The 18,769-nt window shown below is 38.4% G+C and overlaps 1 protein-coding gene across 18 annotated transcripts in view; it reads left to right on the forward strand.

The window, feature by feature from the left end:
- Window positions 1-18,769, forward strand: part of LOC137239486 (protein madd-4-like) — a 207,645-nt gene that overhangs the window by 102,319 nt on the left and 86,557 nt on the right. For all 18 annotated transcript variants that reach the window (XM_067764819.1, XM_067764834.1, XM_067764832.1 and 15 more), the window contains 5 exons: window positions 1,006-1,135; window positions 9,770-9,872; window positions 10,430-10,525; window positions 13,204-13,386; window positions 13,513-13,790. In XM_067764819.1, the coding sequence (XP_067620920.1) occupies window positions 1,006-1,135; window positions 9,770-9,872; window positions 10,430-10,525; window positions 13,204-13,386; window positions 13,513-13,790 (790 nt within the window). The remainder of the gene's footprint in view (window positions 1-1,005; window positions 1,136-9,769; window positions 9,873-10,429; window positions 10,526-13,203; window positions 13,387-13,512; window positions 13,791-18,769) is intronic.

Here is an 18,769-nt window from a genome sequence, read left to right on the forward strand (position 1 = left end):
CAGAAAGGGTGACTCCCAGTGGTACCATTTCTTTCCTTTCATTTGTGGTGGCGACTGCAAGTACCGAAGAAGAATTAAAGATGAGCGGTAAGATCAACAAACAAATCCAGAGAATTAGAATATGGCAGCTGCGCTGGCTAGGTAAGTGAATGATGGTTCAAATCTGGTGAATCTGGTTCAAATAGCTCGGTTTTTGTGTGCCGCATCTCTTCGTAGTGCTAACGGAGATGTTCCTGTGTATTCCAATGAGCCGGGTCTCCATCAATTTGTTTATGGATAATGGTCTGATGACATAAAAAGACATTATTACATACCCCAGCGGGTTAGGGGGTCAGAATATACCCGTGGTAGCTATGCCTGTCGTAAGAGGCGACTAAAATACCAGATTCAAGGGGCTGTGTAGCGCAACCCTTCAGGTTGCCAGCGCAATATATAGCTTCTCCAAACCCATTTGTCAACCTCACGTATCCGCGGCGAATCCTGTTTCACTAACATACGAGGCTCTGGCGACCCCAAGCTCCTCATGGAACTTGGGGGTGGGGAGGGAGGGGATGGCCTGAAGGTTTAATGTGGCCACATAAATCGTTCCCGAGATGGTCGGGCTAGCACCTTAATGGTGCTGTGGTACCGGAGCGTACCGGGTCTGTATCCGGAAAAGGACCATCACATCGATAACACTCCCCAAAACCTTCGGGGAGCAAATTTATCGCTGCAACAACAACAACAACATTACAGACACAAAATATACAATAAAAATATATGCGTAATTAATTATGAATAAAACGCGCAAGTGGGTATAATATATACATTTTAAATCGTACTTGAATTAGATTTTACACACACGCACATACTTTTCACTTCTTCATTTCCATTTACTTTCATCGATTAAACCTTCTACTTTCTCCACTTTCGCAGTGATTGTACTACTGATTTCACTTTTTGTTATATTTATGTATAAAATAATGCCTCTTACCCTTCCTTTTCTTTTTACAAACCCACCCACAGGCTACAAGATGTCTCATGCTATATGTCGTAATCGCGTCACTGGCGTAGAAGTCGATGATTCTATGTGCATTGGTCCGCAACGACCGGAGCCTGCGGTGCTGCTCTGCAATACGCACACCTGTCCACCGAGGTAAGTTTGAAACTGTGTTTTCCAATGGCAATATTAGCTTGAATGTCTCTTTGCCTCGAAAAGTTTTGGTTGCTTTGGTAGTGTATATAACTCATTGTCTGTACGTTTGTTTGCTTGTCTATCGTCTAGTTGTATCTGTCTTCAGTCGCCCTTACTTATCTGCAATATCTATTGACTTATTTTTTTATGTTTACTTCTGTTTTTTGGTAGTGGAGTCTTAAGAAATCATGAAGCTCGTCACTTTTTCGTTTTATGTCCTTTTTCTATGTGGGTTAGTTTTATTGTCGTTCATATGACCAATACCTACATTCAAAGTTTATTGATTACAGTTTAAATCGTTGTAAGAATAAATTTTGCTTTAAAAGATAATACCACCAAAATGCTTTTAACGCATGTCAGAAATGAATAAGTGAAAGTAGAAGATTTTTGAGACAGAGATCCTCTTTAACTTTCTCGATTTTTTGTTTCGGCATCTCATTCCACAATATTCTTAATCACATCAATTTATCCTAAAATTAGAGATGTTCGATCACAGGACAACATGTACATACGCCATACATGTACATAAGCCAGTTTGTCAAAGAAACGGCTTAAGCTACTCAAACAAAAACTGACCCAACCTGCGGCTTGTGTTTAGTTCCATATGTTTGACAAAATTTTGGGATACTATTCTTCCTATTGACTCCTTTATTAAGTTAGGTGGACAGATTCCCATATCCTCCTAACATGATGCCTAGCCTATAATTGAGGCAGATGTAACTTTATCAGAAACAAAAAATTTCGGGTTGTTCGTTAAGAGCTCTGTGACAACTGATACTGACAGAATACTGTTTTAATATCGCCTTATTATCGTGGAATTATCGGCTTTTTATCGACGGCTTACAGTTTCGATTGTATATTAAAATTTTATCGGTGTCTGTTTCATAGCAAGCCCATAACACGTCGAAAACAAATCGATAATGCGCCGATAACAAATTGATAACACTCCGACGGGTAGTGGACTAGAAATCGGTAAATTTTGCATATAAACCCGATAACTATTAATAACTTTTTGATACATAATATGAGAGCTTTCGGGAAGTAATCGATAATTTTTCGATAAAATCGATTACTTTTGATAACAAATTGGTCAAAGCACGGTCCTTAGCACGCCGATAACAAATTTGTCAAAAACTGGTAACATTCCGATATCAAACAGATAACTTTTTGTTAAAATATTGCAATTTTTCGATAGATAATCGAAAAGTTTTCGATAATAAATCGATAAATCGTTTGATAAAAAATCAATAACTTATATTATCGAAAGTAAATTTAAAACACTTCGATATTAAATGTATAACTCGTCTATTACTCCACCCTGTTACGAACCTTTCCCTTCATTTCCCTTTCCTTTTTCATGAACCCACTAATTTCCCACATATGAATTTGAAGCGTTCTAGGCTTTCGTAGGATATTTAGGCCCTTTGAAAGGTTCTAGTCTTCCATAGGATATTTAGACCCTTTAAAAGGTCATAGTCTTTAGGCCCTTAGAATAATTAAAACATCATGATACCTTGACACCCACATTTACATTAATTACTATATAATGCCAATTATATAGGGGTAGTCGCTTTAATTTTCTGTCAGCCACTGAAGTGTGTAAACGTGGACTTGGAATCGAAATTTACATAATAAGGGCCTAAGGTGGCGCAAGTATTGAACTCTTAGGCCCTTATTATGTATGTCACCGTGAATGTTTGCGTCGCATTCACTCACATTCACATTCACCCAGAATTCGTATTTTATAACTTCTTACGTATTCGCGTTCGTTCTCTTACGTAGTCACTACGTATTCACTGAGACTGTCAAACCAAATACGTAGCCAGTATAGCCACTTATTACTTTTGTTATTTCGGAAAATTTTGCAGTGCAATTTTTTCGGAATAACATCGCTTCAAAGAGCTGGCAATATTGCAGCAAAACACCTGACAATCATTGCAAACACTGCTGGCAATGGTAAAAAAAAGATAACATTACAATATTGTTTGAATGTTATTTTAAAATCAGTTGCTTGTTTATTTTCCCATATGCTCTTTTATATTGAGCTGTGTAGTACATAAATATATAGTATATAAATATGTTTAACATGGAAAATTCCGTGGAAATTCCGAGGGTAGTGTTGTGCAGGATTGCAGCCTTTTCGAGTGTACGTACTGTGTGTGTGTAAACTGGCTACGAGTTGCGGTTGAATTTTGTATGTTTCCTTATCTTTTTTCCAAGTACTGCCGGCAATCGATTTAAGGATTTTGTTGCGGCTTTGCACTACAGATGCAATTTTGGTACCATGCGCCTTGAAGCTCATACCACTATGGCCGCTTGGGCTATACCCAAGCTTCCATAGGCATAGCCTCGGTGCAGTTTTTAACGCTACACTCTTTGTGACGTTAACCTGTTCTTTCTCATAATATAAAACTTGAAATTTTTTATGACAAACAAAATTTCTGGCAAAAGTCCAGAACAGGGGTCGACTGCTAATATGCGTCCAAAAATATAGAGGGAGGTGTCAAAGACGCGTATTGACCTCGACAACAATAATCCGAAGGCGGAAAATAAAAATGTGTTCTCTGTTCGTAGATATTTACAGTTGAAGTCGGCAATTTTCGCGTGGTTGTTGTAATGGCGTGCACTAAAAAAAATTTTATGGCCAAAGGGATTTTGCACGCATTTAATTTTGATCCCACGCGCGGATGAACTCTGCCAACGCGGAAAGGTGTTCTGCGCAAAAATAATATGGATGCCACCCCCGGTTTCGGAGGGACCCGGGGTTATTTTTCGGCTTTTCGTTTATAAATTTTGAACGAGTTAATATTTTTATTTTCGTTTGACACCTCTCACGATATTTTTGGACGCGTATTAGCAGTCGACTGTTCTAGAGTATTACCAAATTTCTCATTTAATTTTTTAATATTTTGTGTTCGAATTTTATTAAATTCCCTTAATGTTCTTTCAAGTAGTATGTCGGGGTTGATTCTAGATAGGTAGAGTTTAACCTGATGCAGTACCCAGATCGAAGTTAAGCTAGAGTGACGCGTATTTCCCTAGGGAGAGTGATTTCTTCCTCTGCTAGTTCTGGGAATTTTTCTTTGAGTACCGGATTTGCCGGGCAAGTCCTGGCATAGAGGTTCGACGCCTGTTTGAGGATATCACTGAGGACCTGTTTGTGCTTTTTTGCTTCATACGGGTGTGTTGTCAGATACCGTATTTCGTCATAATGCTTACGGAGATGACCCCTTAAGCCCCTGGGCTTGGGATGGCCAGGTTTCTGGGTAATCAACACAAACTGTTTGGTTAGCATCTCATTTCTCTTAATGGGGAGTACTCTCGCTTCATTATGTAGATGGTGTTCTGGGGACATAAGAAAACAGCCCGTAGCGGTTCTGAGGGCAGTATTTTGGGCCTCTGTTTTCTTCCAATGAGTATCCTTTAGGCTTGGCGATCATATCGGTGACGCGTAGCATGCAATCGACCGGTCAATTGCTTTGTAAGTGGTAATGAGTGTTTTTTTGTCTTTACCCCAAATGCTGCCGGCAAGAGGATTGAGGATTTTATTATGGCTCTGGATCGTAGGGATAATTGCAGTTGCATGCTCTCCAAAATGTAGATCCTGATCGAACGTTTCACGTAGGATTTTTGGGTGTAAGACAGTCAGTAGCGTGATTCCATCGACGTGGATGTTCAATATGGTCGACATTTGGCGCGTCCATGTTATAAATAAGGATTATGTTGTTTATTTTATTAGCTGGCTCATCGATGGGTGGGCCTGGCCCTGTGGCCCTTATTGTGCAGTCATCGGCGTAGAAAACTATAGTGACTCCTTCTGGTGGTGAAGGTAGCTTCGATATGTAGAAGTTAAACAGAAGCGAGGATAGGACACCACCCTGTGGTACCACTTGTTTAATGGGCTTAGATGTTGCGTTCCTGAATTTTACCAATGTTTGCCGACATATAATTTGCGATACACCTTTTAATTTACTACGTTTTTGGAGAATCACTGATTTATAAGCAGGGACGGAAAATAATAATTATTTTTTTTCGGAGTCGAAAAAGTCCTGGTTAAAAATAATGGTTAATAGTTTTGCAAGGAATTATATTATAAAAGGAATTACAGTTTCGGTCCCTGTTTATAAGAAAATTTAAAAAAAAGTAGCACGGAGTAATAGTTATTATAGTTATTAAAAAATTATAATAAAATTATTAATTTTATTTTCCTATTACTCAGAATTAGTTTTTGACATAAAACTAAGAAAATAAGGATCGTGACGAAAGACAGTGACAAAACTATGGTATTACTATTGGTTATAATCATTCTCATTTTAATAGGTATTTTTTTTTTACTCGTAAAAGTTCTTTTAAAAACTTTTCCTTGGTGAAAATGTATGGGATTCCGGGGATACCCATAGCATTTTCATGACAAATCATGCATCCCATTAAAACAAAAAAAAACCACAAAGAAACTAAAATCCGGACATTTATTTTATAAGGCCGAAAATAAAAGTTAAATCCAGACTTCTATTTTTTAAGAACAGAATAAAAGTGCGACCCCATAACTAAGATACGGTTCGTCGAAATGAAATGAATTTTTTACCAATCATTCTCGTAAATATCTGGATTTGAAACCTGTAGGGACACTACAATTTTTTCCACTAACACTAGAAACTTGTTATCGAAAAACCATAACCAATTGTTGCTGTTGTTGTAGCGATAAAGAAACTCCCCGAAGGTCGGGGAATGTTATCGATGTTGATGGTCCTTTACCGGATATATATCCGGTATGTTCCGGTAACAAACACCTTTAACGTACAAGCTCAACCATCTCGGGAACGATTTATTTTGACCACATTGAACCTTCTAGGCCATACCACCAATAATTTTTTCTGAAGGACTTTTATTACAAAAGGAATAACAGTTTGGGTCCCTGGCTATAATTTTTATAGGTTTGGTTTTTTTTTTTATTTCCCGTAAAATTTGACGAAATATGAATACACATTGAACGAAGCTCTAAATATAACCTTTATTGGCTGTCTATGGAAAATTTCAATCTTTTTTTCACGAAATGTTAAGATTCTCAATTTTTACTCAAAAATTATAAAAAACCACAATTAAAAAGCGAAGTGAATGAAGCAAACGCGACCCAGAAGCAAGTGAATATTTTGACAGCAAAAATGAGTGTTCGTGACACTTTGCGTCGCTATATAATAGGAAAAAACGTAAGACAATCACCTACAGTCACCGAGAGTCACCAAAGTGAATGAATGCTGTTATATGATACGAATTTGGTTTCACTTGGGTGAAAGTGACTCCTCGCGTCGCTTTGTTTTATACCTAATAACGCCGTTAAGGTTTTCGTTTTGGATGATGAGAGTTATATCACATAAATGGTCGGACTAATGTAGCTTTCTTAGATGCTGGGGTAATAGTAGTAGAAAGGCAACCCCATTTTGGCTCGCACCAAAAAGAAAGAAGCCAGAGTGAATGGCTACAAAAGGTAATGAGAAATATTACAGGATATAACGCATTCGCCTCAAATCTGATCGCTCTTAATATTTAAGATTTTGCTGAAAGTTTTGGAAAAATTTTGGTACGCTTCGAGGTACGTTCTTTTGTAACCGAATCCAAAAGATACAACTCACTAAATATCAGAAAGCAAGTGGAACTACAATTACTAATTAGAGTCATGGATTTTACTCAAAATATCGTGTTTTTTCTATTGCACGTTCGATTTCATTTTCAGCAGCTTACGAAACGTACCAAACTGACTTTCATATCGCTAAAGCTTCGTTTATTGCTCTTTAGTGCTTTAGAGCCTTGTCCACTTGCTTCGTTAAAAAATTTCTTTTGCACAAAAAGTATGCGCATTTTAGACGCCCACAAAATGCCCCTGAATAAAAGCGTGTCGGTCACACACACAAACTCTCCCACTCATAAATAAACATGCAAAAAAGGATGGTGTTGCACCTGTCAAAATAAGTTCATATGCTCAACTTGTATGCATACGAGGCAAGAAAAAACAATTTGGATCATAAAACACACAAGAAATACAAGAAAAGAAGAACAATTTTAGGAAGAAGTTTTTAGAAAATACACGACTCGGGCAGTTTAGCTCAAGTGAAATGAAAAGAGGCATCCAAAAAAGTCCACTTAACACGTGGCAACAGTGCGGCTGGCCAAGGACAAAATGAGTGTCATGTAAAATGGAAGCGGGAAGCCAATTGAGGGAAAACATGAACACAAATTCATAACACGTCCTCTTTAAACGGGTCACTGTTAGTGCTAAATACTTCCATATACGGAAAGCTTAGAGCACTTAGTAATGACCTTCTCATAAAGTATGCAAGAGTAAGGTTAGTTTATTAAAAAAGCGAGTAGAAAACTGACGCAATTATTTAAACATTTTTGATGAGTTAACATCTTTGCTCATAGTATGGGGGAATACAGAATATAAGAGTAGTATGTAGTGTAGGCGTGATAAGTATAGTCATAATACAGTTGGATAGTGTGGTAACATTGCAATGCATGGCAAGAAATGGAAAGGACAAGTTATCGATTTGTTATCGAAGTGTTATATAATTCTCATCTACAACAAACGTTATCGATTTTTTACCAAAAATGTATCGATTATTTATCTATAAGTTATCAAAATGTTACTAAAAATTTATCGAAAAGTAATCGGTACGTTATCAACTATGGAAAAAATATCGATATGTAAACAAAAATTTATCGATTCGTTTTCGGAGCATTATCATTTTGCCATCAGCGTTATCGACCTATTTTCATAAGGATTTTGATTTATTATCGAGAAGTTATCGATTTATTATAGAAAATTTATCGGTTATATATCGAAAATTTATCGATATGTCATCAGATTTGTGTCCACTTGTCATCGTAAAATTATCGATTTTTTATTGGCCTGATGGCGTTTAGTAATCAGCGTATTATCGATTTTTCCCGATTTGTATTCAAAACGTTGTTTAGTTGTTATCGAAAAGCTGTTAATTTGCTGTCAAAAAGTTATCGAAAAGTTATAAAGGACTATCAATTTGTAAATCACCTGTAACGCTTCATTGTGACCCTTTTGTAAATTACTTGTTACCGATAAGCTCTTCTCAATAAGCATAAAATAACTTTCACGTGTTCATTGCATGTGGCGCCCGAGTATGTCGTCTTATGGGGATGAAATTGAGTGGATCCTTGCATGAATATGCACACAGCAGATGAGACAATCTCGCAACCCGTTTTTATCAGTTGTAAGATTCTCCAACTCTCTGTTCATAAAGGTTATAAATTTGGCCTCCTTAGGTCATCACTGTCTTCAAGTTTTGATGAACTGAGCGGAGAGATGTGTAAGTCCTTGTGGAAATTTATGCGGGAATACTTGGAGGCTGTTGATAATAAGGGAATATGGAAAGGCTACTTCCCTAGTGAGTGGAATATAGTTAGGGTTGTCGGGCGACTAAGAGTCAATCATATCGGGATATCAGCCTACTTCTAGCTTCCATCAGTCTCCTTCGATTAATTGGCAAAGTACTGGGAAGGATGGCGGCCAAGTGGCTTCAGAAGATTACTCGCCTGCATGAATGATCAAAAGGTGCTTGAAAGTAGTGACAGTAATATTTCCTTGGCTTATTTATCGACTTTAAGGTGCTTTTGATTTCCTACCCTGGGACAAAGTCATTGATCGGTAAGAAGAGCTCATTTGCCCGCAAATCCTCCGGCGAAACTGCTCAATCGTAGATGTGAAAATTGGTTGCAAATGCTGTGGGTTTGTTCACATTACTTGGACATAAGGGGCTTAAGTAGTTCGGAATAATTGTTGGGGTAGATGGGTTTGCTGTCAGTTGGGCTGGACGGTCGGTTGAATTGTAAAATAAGTATGCTTTGGATGTATTACGACAGAGAACACGGGGGATAGCAGTTGGTGGTCAAAGTGGCTAGTGTGTGTTTTGTGTTAAACCCCACTTCATTTTTCGTTTTTATTTTCTTTTCTCTGGGCCACCGGTCTAGAGTAGGTGGATACTCAACCGAAAGTAGCTTCGGATGCGAAAGTCTGATCAAATATTTTAAATTTGGTATCACGAGGAACAGATAAACCCTCGGAGCTAGTTACGGTTCTGCTCCAGTTGTATAGGCCATCCGAGAGCACCGTGGCGGTTGTTGTTGATATCCAAACTCGGAAGAGTTTTTAACTCGAATTTGGAATTGCACTGCAACTGAGTGACAGAACACATAGATTGGAAAATATGTTAGACAGGCTTCATCAATTCCTACAAATGTAGACCAGTCTTGGGCATTTGTCAAAGGTTCCTTTGAACCGTGTACATTGGTGCATCGTGGGTTAGGTCGACGACAGCAAGTACTTACGTTAACCAATTTGTCATCGCTCTTCCTTAATTTCGACGCTAAAATTAAATTTAGTATATTAACTACTTACTAAGCTTACGTAAACTACAAGCAAATCTTGTTAAATATTTAGATACCTTTAAAATGCTTTTGCTATCTTCAGCGGCTTTAGATGCTACAAATCAAGGCACAACATAAAAAAGCGAAACAAAAACTACAAAACTTATCTGCTTTAATTTCGTTTTTATTTCGCTTCAGGTGGATTGTCGATGATTGGAGTGCGTGTAGTCGTCTTTGCGGTCCTGGACATCGTGAGCGTATTGTGGTGTGTGCAGAAGAAAAAATTGGCATCAAGACAACGGTAAGTGAGCAAATTGAGTTATAAAATGTAAACATTAAAGTAGGATAAAAGAGGCAAACAAAAAACAAGAACAGTAGCACATAACTATAAAATTTGTTATGTAAAAGTGAGCGCAAAGAAATGCTAAAGAAACAAAAACTCACACTAAAAAAATGAAGGCGATATAAAATTCATCCACGCCATAGTTTACACAATTTATCCTTGCATTTATGAACTTGAACAATAACTTAAGGACTTTTTTTGTGCGAAAGACTATAAAAAAACGCTTCAAGCTGTTGTAGTACTTACAGTGTTTTTGTTGTAGTACAATCGCTGTGTGCTGTCAGAACACACGTCCGCCAGTGGCTTCTGAGCTCCTTGCTCTTGTCTAGCGCCATCTATTGTGCGTTCATAGTTGCGAGTGACTTTTTATATAACAATTGTTGCTTTTATTCTAGTACTTGACAAATTTTGCGAAATTAACGCCGTTTATTCATTATGTTCTTATACCATTTTAAATATAAATTGTTTTTTTTTTTTTTTGTAATCTAATTTAAATTTTTGGTTTTTTTTAACAGGTGCCTGATGAGTTATGTCGCATGCCAAAACCTTCTACACAGGGACCTTGCATGCTGGAGAAATGTCCAACGTGGGAGGTGGAAGAGTGGACTGGGGTGAGTATGCTTTTGATATGCATATTTATGCTGTCTTATTTTTACTTTACATTTCTTAAGTTATTTAACTCAAGTTACGCTTTATGTGTTTCTTTATATTCCGTTATGCTTGTTATGATTTTTGTGTGATAGTTTGTTACGTTATGTTATATTGTGATACTTTGTATTATTTTATGTTATGTAATTTGTGAAATTTTTTTATGTTATATATTTTTGTGTTCTCTAATGTTTTCTTATACTATGTCATGCTATTTTTCGATCCGTCATGCAGTGATTTTCTATATCATTTTATGTTATGTTATGTTAGTAATGTCGTGGAGCAGTGTTTCGCCCCATCCAATAGGTGCGACCAATCACAAATTTTCATTAATGTCCTCTAACAAGAGTCCAGGGAAACTTGCTGTTTCAACAGGGGTGGACCATAATGAGAGGGGTGTTAGAGGCGCTGGTTCCACATTACAATTGAAGAGATGGTTGGTGTCATGTGGGGACACATTGCAAGCAGGATATACATTTTGTATGTCGGGGTTGATTCTGTATAGGTAAGAGTTTAACCTGTGACAGTACTCAGAACGAAGTTGAGCTAGAGTGACGCGCATTTCCCTAGGGAGAGTGCGTTCCTCCTCTACTAGTTCTGGGTATTTTTCTTTAAGTACTGCATTCGCCGTGCAATTTCTGTCATAGATGTCCGACGCCTGTTTCTGGATATCACTTAGGACCTGCTTGTGCTTTTTTGCTTCATACGGCTGTGTTCTAAGGTGCCGTATTTCCTCATAATGCTTACGGAGATGATCCCTTAAGCCCCTGGGAGGTGTAGCCTTTTCATAGGCCGGGTCACATCTTAAGTAAACGACTTGGTACGTGATTGAGAAATTTCGTTACACGACGATAAAGAGAAAGATAGCCAACACCAGGGACGCACACTATTATTGCTTTTATAATATAATTCCTTGCAAAACTATTAATTTTGGACTTTTAATATATTTGGATAAAGATAAAAATTATTTTCCGATTTTTATTACCTGAGTCCGATAGAAGTAGTTAAACTCGGACTTTTAAAAATAAAAGTTCGGAAATAAAAGATAAATCCGGACTTTTATTTTTTAAGGCCAAAAAAAAAACGTCCGGCTTGATCACAAAGAAACGGGTTATCCGAAATAATTTTTTTTTTTTTATTCGGATAAGCCGTTTCTTTGTTATCAAGCCGGACTTTTATTTTGGCCTTAAAAAATAAAAGTCCGGATTTAACTTTTATTTCCGGGCTTTTGTTTTTAAAAGTCCGAGTTTAACTAGTTCTATCGGAATCGAAAAATATAAATACAGATTTTACTTTTATATGTGGGATTTCATGGAAAAAGTTCGAAAAATAAAAAGGATGCATGATTCGACATGATATTGCTATAGGGATACCTGAGAACTCAAACATTTTTTAGGACAATTTTTTGACCCGGACTTTTTCGACTTCGAAACAAAAATAATTATTTTCCGTCCCTGGCCAAAACCTCTTCTGTAATTAAAAATACTTTAGAGACTACCTTTAAGATTCTGAATTTGTAAAGTGAGTAGATATCACGGGCGCCTTCCAGCTGACAGGGGGCGAAAGCCCCTATATATCGTTACTAAACTTTCTTTGCTAAAAGTGTCAGGTGAAAACAATACAAGGGAACTGAGATAGAACTGGTACCATCTCTTAATGCAATAACTCTGCGTTAGTTCAGAACTTGTGCGATTTGCTAAAGGATAGCTCATCATTATTTACATATTAAATTGTTGCTGTAATTTACTTACTTACTTAATTGGCGCTTAACCGTCTAAACGGTTATGGCCGTCCAACAAGGCGCGCCAGTCGCTCCTTCGCTCTGCCAACCGGCGCCAATTGGTCACACCAAGGGAGTTTAAATCGTTTTCCACCTGGTCCTTCCAATGGAGTGGGGGCCGCCCTCTACCTCTGCTTCCATAGGCGGGTTCCGATAGAAACACTTTCTTGGCCGGAGCATCATCATTCATTCGCATAACATGGCCTAGCCAGCGCAGCCGCTGCGTTTTAATTCGCTGGACTATGTAGATGTCTGCGTATAGCTCGTACAGCTCATCATTAAATCTTCTTCGGTACTCGCCATCGCCAACGCATAGAGGTCCATAAATCTTTCGAAGAACTTTTCTCCCGAACACTCCCAAAGCCGCTTCATCTGCTGCTGTCATGGTCCATGCTTCTGCCTCATATAGCAGGACGGGTGCTGTAATTTACCTCAGTATTTGTTTTCCTTTGTTGTTGTAGCAGTACAGTATATATTCTCCTCTTGTGTTTTTATGGTTTACAGAGCAACATAAATTTGCATATAATTTTTGGCTCTTTTCTACATGAATTTATAAAATTAAGTTTTTGTTGTTGATATTTTTTACATTTTATGCAAATTTGTATGCTAAAGATGTTGAAATAAAATAAAATTCCTTATCATCCTGTGTCGTTTACCATTTTTATCTCAATTATGTCTTCCTGTCCCAATACAACAATAACATCATTGGATTGTGGACCCCAAACGTAACTCCACCCAATTCAAACTCATAATCTACGTACATGAACTATTATGCCCTACTGCTTTTCTGGCACACATTTAACACATTTCTCTATGGACACGCGTACTTACATCCAACAACTTTCCATGCCACTTCCGCAGTGCTCCGTGACTTGTGGCCAAGGCATACAAATGCGTGGAGTTGAATGTAAATCACCGGATGGCAGACACAGCGCGAAATGTGATCCACAAACAAAACCCAATTCGATGCAGCAATGCGCGACGGGCGTCTCTTGTAGTGTGGGGGGTACAATTATACTTGGCAGCAGTGGACCACTCGGTTCGGTGAGTTTTGAATAATAATGAAAATGACTAAAAAAAAGCTTAAGGCATTTAAAAGATCTTAAGTTAAAAAAACAAATCAAGAAAATCTCATTTAAACTCCTTTTTCAACTTTTCTCTTTTCCATAGGGCGATGCTAATGATGATGACGAAGAGGATGAAGATGATTCAGCTGAGGTGGATGATGTTGACGAAGATGGTGATGTGTCTGATGATGCACGCAGCGATGACCCCAGTTTAGTGCAATATCCCGATAAGGCAGGCACCAAATATGCCCATCGTTCAGTCAGTGAGCTGCATCATGATGAGCCATCACAACCACGCGCGGAACGCCTTACGGCTGGCGGTTACGGCTATCGTGATAGTAATAATGATCCAGAAACTGAAGTGCCGATTGGGGATCCTAGGTGAGTAAAGGAACATTTTTATTAAGATTGAAGAAAATCCTCTGAGAAACGAGGGATAAACACTGCATATTTGATATGAAAACGAACTAATAGGATCAGCCGGAAGTTAAACCGGTTCCAAGGAGAATAGAAATATTTACTCCGAACCGACCACGATTTAAAGCAGCAGTTTCAACCGAATCTTCACAAGCATAACCCTAAATAGGAGATGAACTCGGATGGAGTTTTTTAGCTTGAGTTTGAAATTTCACTTAGACTTGGACTTGGGCGACGAAATTGGAAGAACTAGGGAAATTGTTGTTAACTTTAGAGCATACCTTATCTATGGAAGGGCCAGGACCCGTGTCCATTATTGTGCAGTCATCGAAGTGAACAAAATGGGATAGAGCATGTTGCTTTCCTAAGCTGGACTGATGCCTGCGGAGCATTGACATAGTTTCCAGTCCACCTTTTGAAACTATGTGGAAGGGAAGACTCCTACAAGTCTTGCAGTAAAGTGCCGTATTGACCTAGTGAGAGAGCTTTTGATAGGTCGCGATAGCGCTGTCCATTGTTGGGTTTTTATTTCAATTCGCAATTGATTTGAGTATAAATGGCATTTGGCTCGTGGTGGTGCAATGTTATTTTCGAAAGCTAGGCTATTGTTGGCAAGCCGCAGGTTTACGATGAAATAAAGGAACCATTTTCCATTTTTCAGGGATGGCAAATCAGCAACCTCTTTGGCGGTGACTGCAATGGGAGACGTTCTGTGTTTATGGTTTTGTGCGCGCGTGTAGGCCTTCCTTACCAACGCCGGTAGAGAAGCTGCAGCTCATCAGATATTTCTCTCATTTCTGCTGCTTGCATTTATCATAAAGCTTTCATGTGAAAAGGTTTATGTACCTGGTATGAGGGTCGCCAGAGTGTTGCTGTCTCTTGATGGGCACCAGTTAGGAAAGGGAATTTTTGCCATTGAGCAGTGCCTTGATGTTACGGCGGTAGCCATTGTGGCAGCAGGTGACAGGGGGAGAAGTAGATGTTGTATTTTCGAGATTTTCATCGCCTGATCAGACAGATATGCCTTGATGCTCTAGGATAGTGTCTTTACGCAAAGTGATGGGTGATGAATGTGCGTTATCTTTTGCTTCGACGATATTGTCTGTGTAAGTATTCATAACAGATTTTGCGGTAAGCCTCGTCTCCCATTTAATCTCTTGCGGTAATTATTCTCTTATACTTTGGCTTGCTTAACCAAGTCTCGCTTATCCTTAAGACATTTAAGGCCGTCTAGTGTCATCATCAAATTCATATTACTCTTATATAACGTTCGCATCTCCCCTTTCTGCTTTTACCATTATGTTCTTAACTACATTATTCCCATCCCTTTCTTTACTTTTCTCACTCTCCCCTATTCACACACTAAAAACGCTTATTTCCATACACCCTCATTGCCAGACAGTAACCTTACTTTTGCACTTGTCTAAGGCTCTTGTCACAGTAAATGAGACGACCTAGTCTATCATATGTACATTGCCTTAAAGATGTCTAGCTTATTTAGTATTACATTGTTCTCGCCTGCTGATTTCATTTGCTATTCACATTCTGGCCATTCTTGGGTTTATTCTTACCTCAACTATTATCTTCTGCTTCTATCTACTCAACTGTCAGCATTTTACAAACTTTACTTGCTTGCGTCGAACGCATAGACTTTATAATTGACTCTAGACAAACCCACACTTTACACATTTTCCTTAGTGAAGCATAATTGGTTTTAGAGACTCTTCTTAGTGAAGCATAATTGGTTTTAGAGACTATTAACTCAATAGCCTTTATCTTCTTCTTTCACACCTACTTTCCTACCTTCTTCTTCTTCTTACTTTTAACGCTCTGTAGTTTTTGTCACTACGAATAGCCATCAACGGTTGTATGCATTAACGTCATTTTGTATTCTCCACTTCGGCTTTTAGTCAACGCTGCGTAAGTTTATATTCTAGAACACTACACCTTTTTTCTTTTTCTTGCGTACAAAAAAATTCTATGAGCTGCAATAGATAAAATAGATTAAAATTAAAATTTTTTATTTATTGAAAACAATACATACATTAAGTAGTAATAATACCAAAAGATAGAAAATAATTAGGTAGGTCCTAGGTACTAGTCATCATACTCCTCATCAATCTAGGGCGTTGAGACAATTAAATAAAAGTGTTGGGCGCGTGAAATTTCTGAAAATGTGAGGCGTACCATAGCCTGATTAAGGTTCAGTTGGTTTTACTTATGACTATCAATAGAAATATGAGCCCAATCGGACCACAAATACGATTTTTGTGAATATCTCGACCTAGCCGCGGTTTTTTTCATATGTCGCTTTCTATTCATGTATGTATTATGTGTTCCAAGTATGAGCGAAATCGGACCACAAATACGATTTTTGTGAATATCTCGATCTTTGCGCCACCTAGCGGCGGTGTTTTTCATATGTCGCTTTCTATTCATGTATGTATTATGTGTTCCAAGTATGAGCGAAATCGGACCACAAATACGATTTTTGTGAATATCTCGATCCATGCGCCACCTAGCGGCGATCTTTTTCATAGGTCGCTTTCTATTCTTGTATGTATTATGTGTTCCAAATATGAGCGAAATCGGACCACAAATACGATTTTTGTGAATATCTCGATCCTTGCGCCACCTAGCGGCAATTTTTTTCTTATTATTGCATTGTCATCGGGTTCTGAACTATATTCCAAGTTTCAAGCTTGTAGCTTATCGGGAAGTTACTTAAATTTTAATTATAAAATTGGCGCTGGCCGGCCGGCCGTGCAGCCTGTCAAGTCAACCTAAATAAAACCGTTTAGAAATGCATGCATGTGTGTGCGTTACTTTATGAATACTAATTTATGTGCGTGATGGCATTCTTTCGATCAAATAAATATGGAACTCACTTTCCTTTTCGAAGTAAGGATGGTTTGTTACTTATATATTTGAAAGATATTCCTCTCTCTTGTCAAATTTGGCTTGCAGGCAATCCAGTTTCAACGTTGTGCCATCCTCAGTGTAATTTTTCATTTCTCGAGACTGAAGTTGCACCGGCCTTAACAAGTCTTTATATTCCATGTATTTTCGTCTACCCTTTCTCCTTTATTTTATCTTTGTATTGCACTCATCAACTTCCTCAGACCATAATTTATAGTATTTCCTTTCGGGGTCTAAATTTTTAAATGGTGTAGCTTTTTGTTTCTGTGGAGCTCAAAGTTTGGTTCTAATAGCAGGATTCAACGGCGTTAGCTGACAGGGGCTGATTTAGTCGTCTGATTGATACATTTGAAGGAATATAGGTAGGAGATCATATGCTTATATAAGCACAAGTCGCCGGTCTTTGACATCTGCTGAGCTTTTACAGTTTTCTACCATGTCTCTTTTTTTCAACCCTATTTAAACTTATAGGGTCCTTGGACTCCGATTAGAGGATGTTGATGAGAATTTGTGAGTGATCTCACCTATTGTATGCGACGGTGCACTGTTACAATAAGAACAGGAAGAGGTACTCCTCTACACAGAATGCCTTGCCACCTATTTCGGCTGCAAGTCATTTTGATCCGCCAACAGCTGGCAGATTTGGATTAAAGAGGGCTGAGTGCGGTTTGAATTCGCCAAGAATGATTCTAACTGCCATATCATCGGCATAAGCCACTACTTCCCACAAGGTCTTGAAGTAGGTCGTTTATAACCACGATCCAAAGCAGAGGAGAAAGAACAGCACCCGCTGGCATCTCCCTTTTTGCCTTTCTCTAAGACAACGCCCATCCGTGCTGCACACGAGGTATTCAGTTAACACTTTAAAGCTTTGCATCATGAAGAGCTCGAAGTTCCTCTGACATTATAGACAAAAGTGCTCGTCCATTCCTCGGTTTATGCAAATGGCACCATTTCTTCGCAGCACTTGTCAGCTCTTACCTTATGCAAATGCACACACATTTTTTTATATGACGAAAGTTTTTTACGGGTTCTCATGTGTTCGAACACTTTTTATGCCACCTTTTTACGATTATTGTGAAAGCCCTTTCGCCAGTGCGGTATGCCCTCCGCCTACAAACATTCAACAATTTTTATTACTCAAACTCAAGTTGAGCATCGGAAGTAATTACATAAAAATTATTAGGTACTTGCGAGCAACACCCAGTCGTAGTTATTCTATGGCTAGTGGTACGAAGGGAGTTAACGTTCACGGCTGATGACAACGCTGTAGTAAATCCGATAGTAAATTACAATAGTAAACATTAAATGACTGCTTATTTACTGACAAAAAAATTTTAATGAATAGAATTTTAAGTGCCTGGGTTAGTACCTATTTGGGTGGTTGAGTGGGTCAAATGAAAGTGAGACAAAGTGCGTGAAGCACATAAAATTGCTATCGCTAATGGTCTAAAGTGATGCTTGTACCATTTCATCCATACCCAGTAGTTAATTTATTGGTTGTGAACAGGATTACGTTAGGTTGAAACGACTCACAGGAGAGTTACTCACACTTTCACCGGTAGCCCAAGTGTTTCCTTATTAATCCTATATGAAACTTTTGTATGTGCGAAAAAGCTACTTCCCACATCCCAGCTAATCCGGATGCACTTTTATGGTATAGAACTTGGCCTGGAAGGCACTCCAAGAGGTCCAAAGTCAATAAGATTACACGAGGTGCAGATACATCACATGAAGCCCAGACCCCCCAGTTCCCTTTTGTTTTTCCTAGCCTTCCTATCTAAATGAAAAACCCTATTAAAACCCTTACTATTGGCAAATATTATAAGCTTTCTAGAACCAATGCTACTTGCTGGTTCTAGATCTGACAGCTGATTTAAAGGCATGTGGCGTCAGAAGGCTTATACGCTTTTTCAAAGCCATCTGTTCCCTTATACCCTGGGACCCAATATAGATGTATGCTTCTCCCTATCCCGATTCTTAGCAGGGATTGCTTACAGCCTAACACACACAGATGCTCTGCT

The sequence above is a fragment of the Eurosta solidaginis genome, chromosome 2 (genome assembly GCF_040869045.1).
Source record: "Eurosta solidaginis isolate ZX-2024a chromosome 2, ASM4086904v1, whole genome shotgun sequence".
Classification (NCBI taxonomy): Eukaryota; Metazoa; Arthropoda; class Insecta; order Diptera; family Tephritidae; genus Eurosta; species Eurosta solidaginis.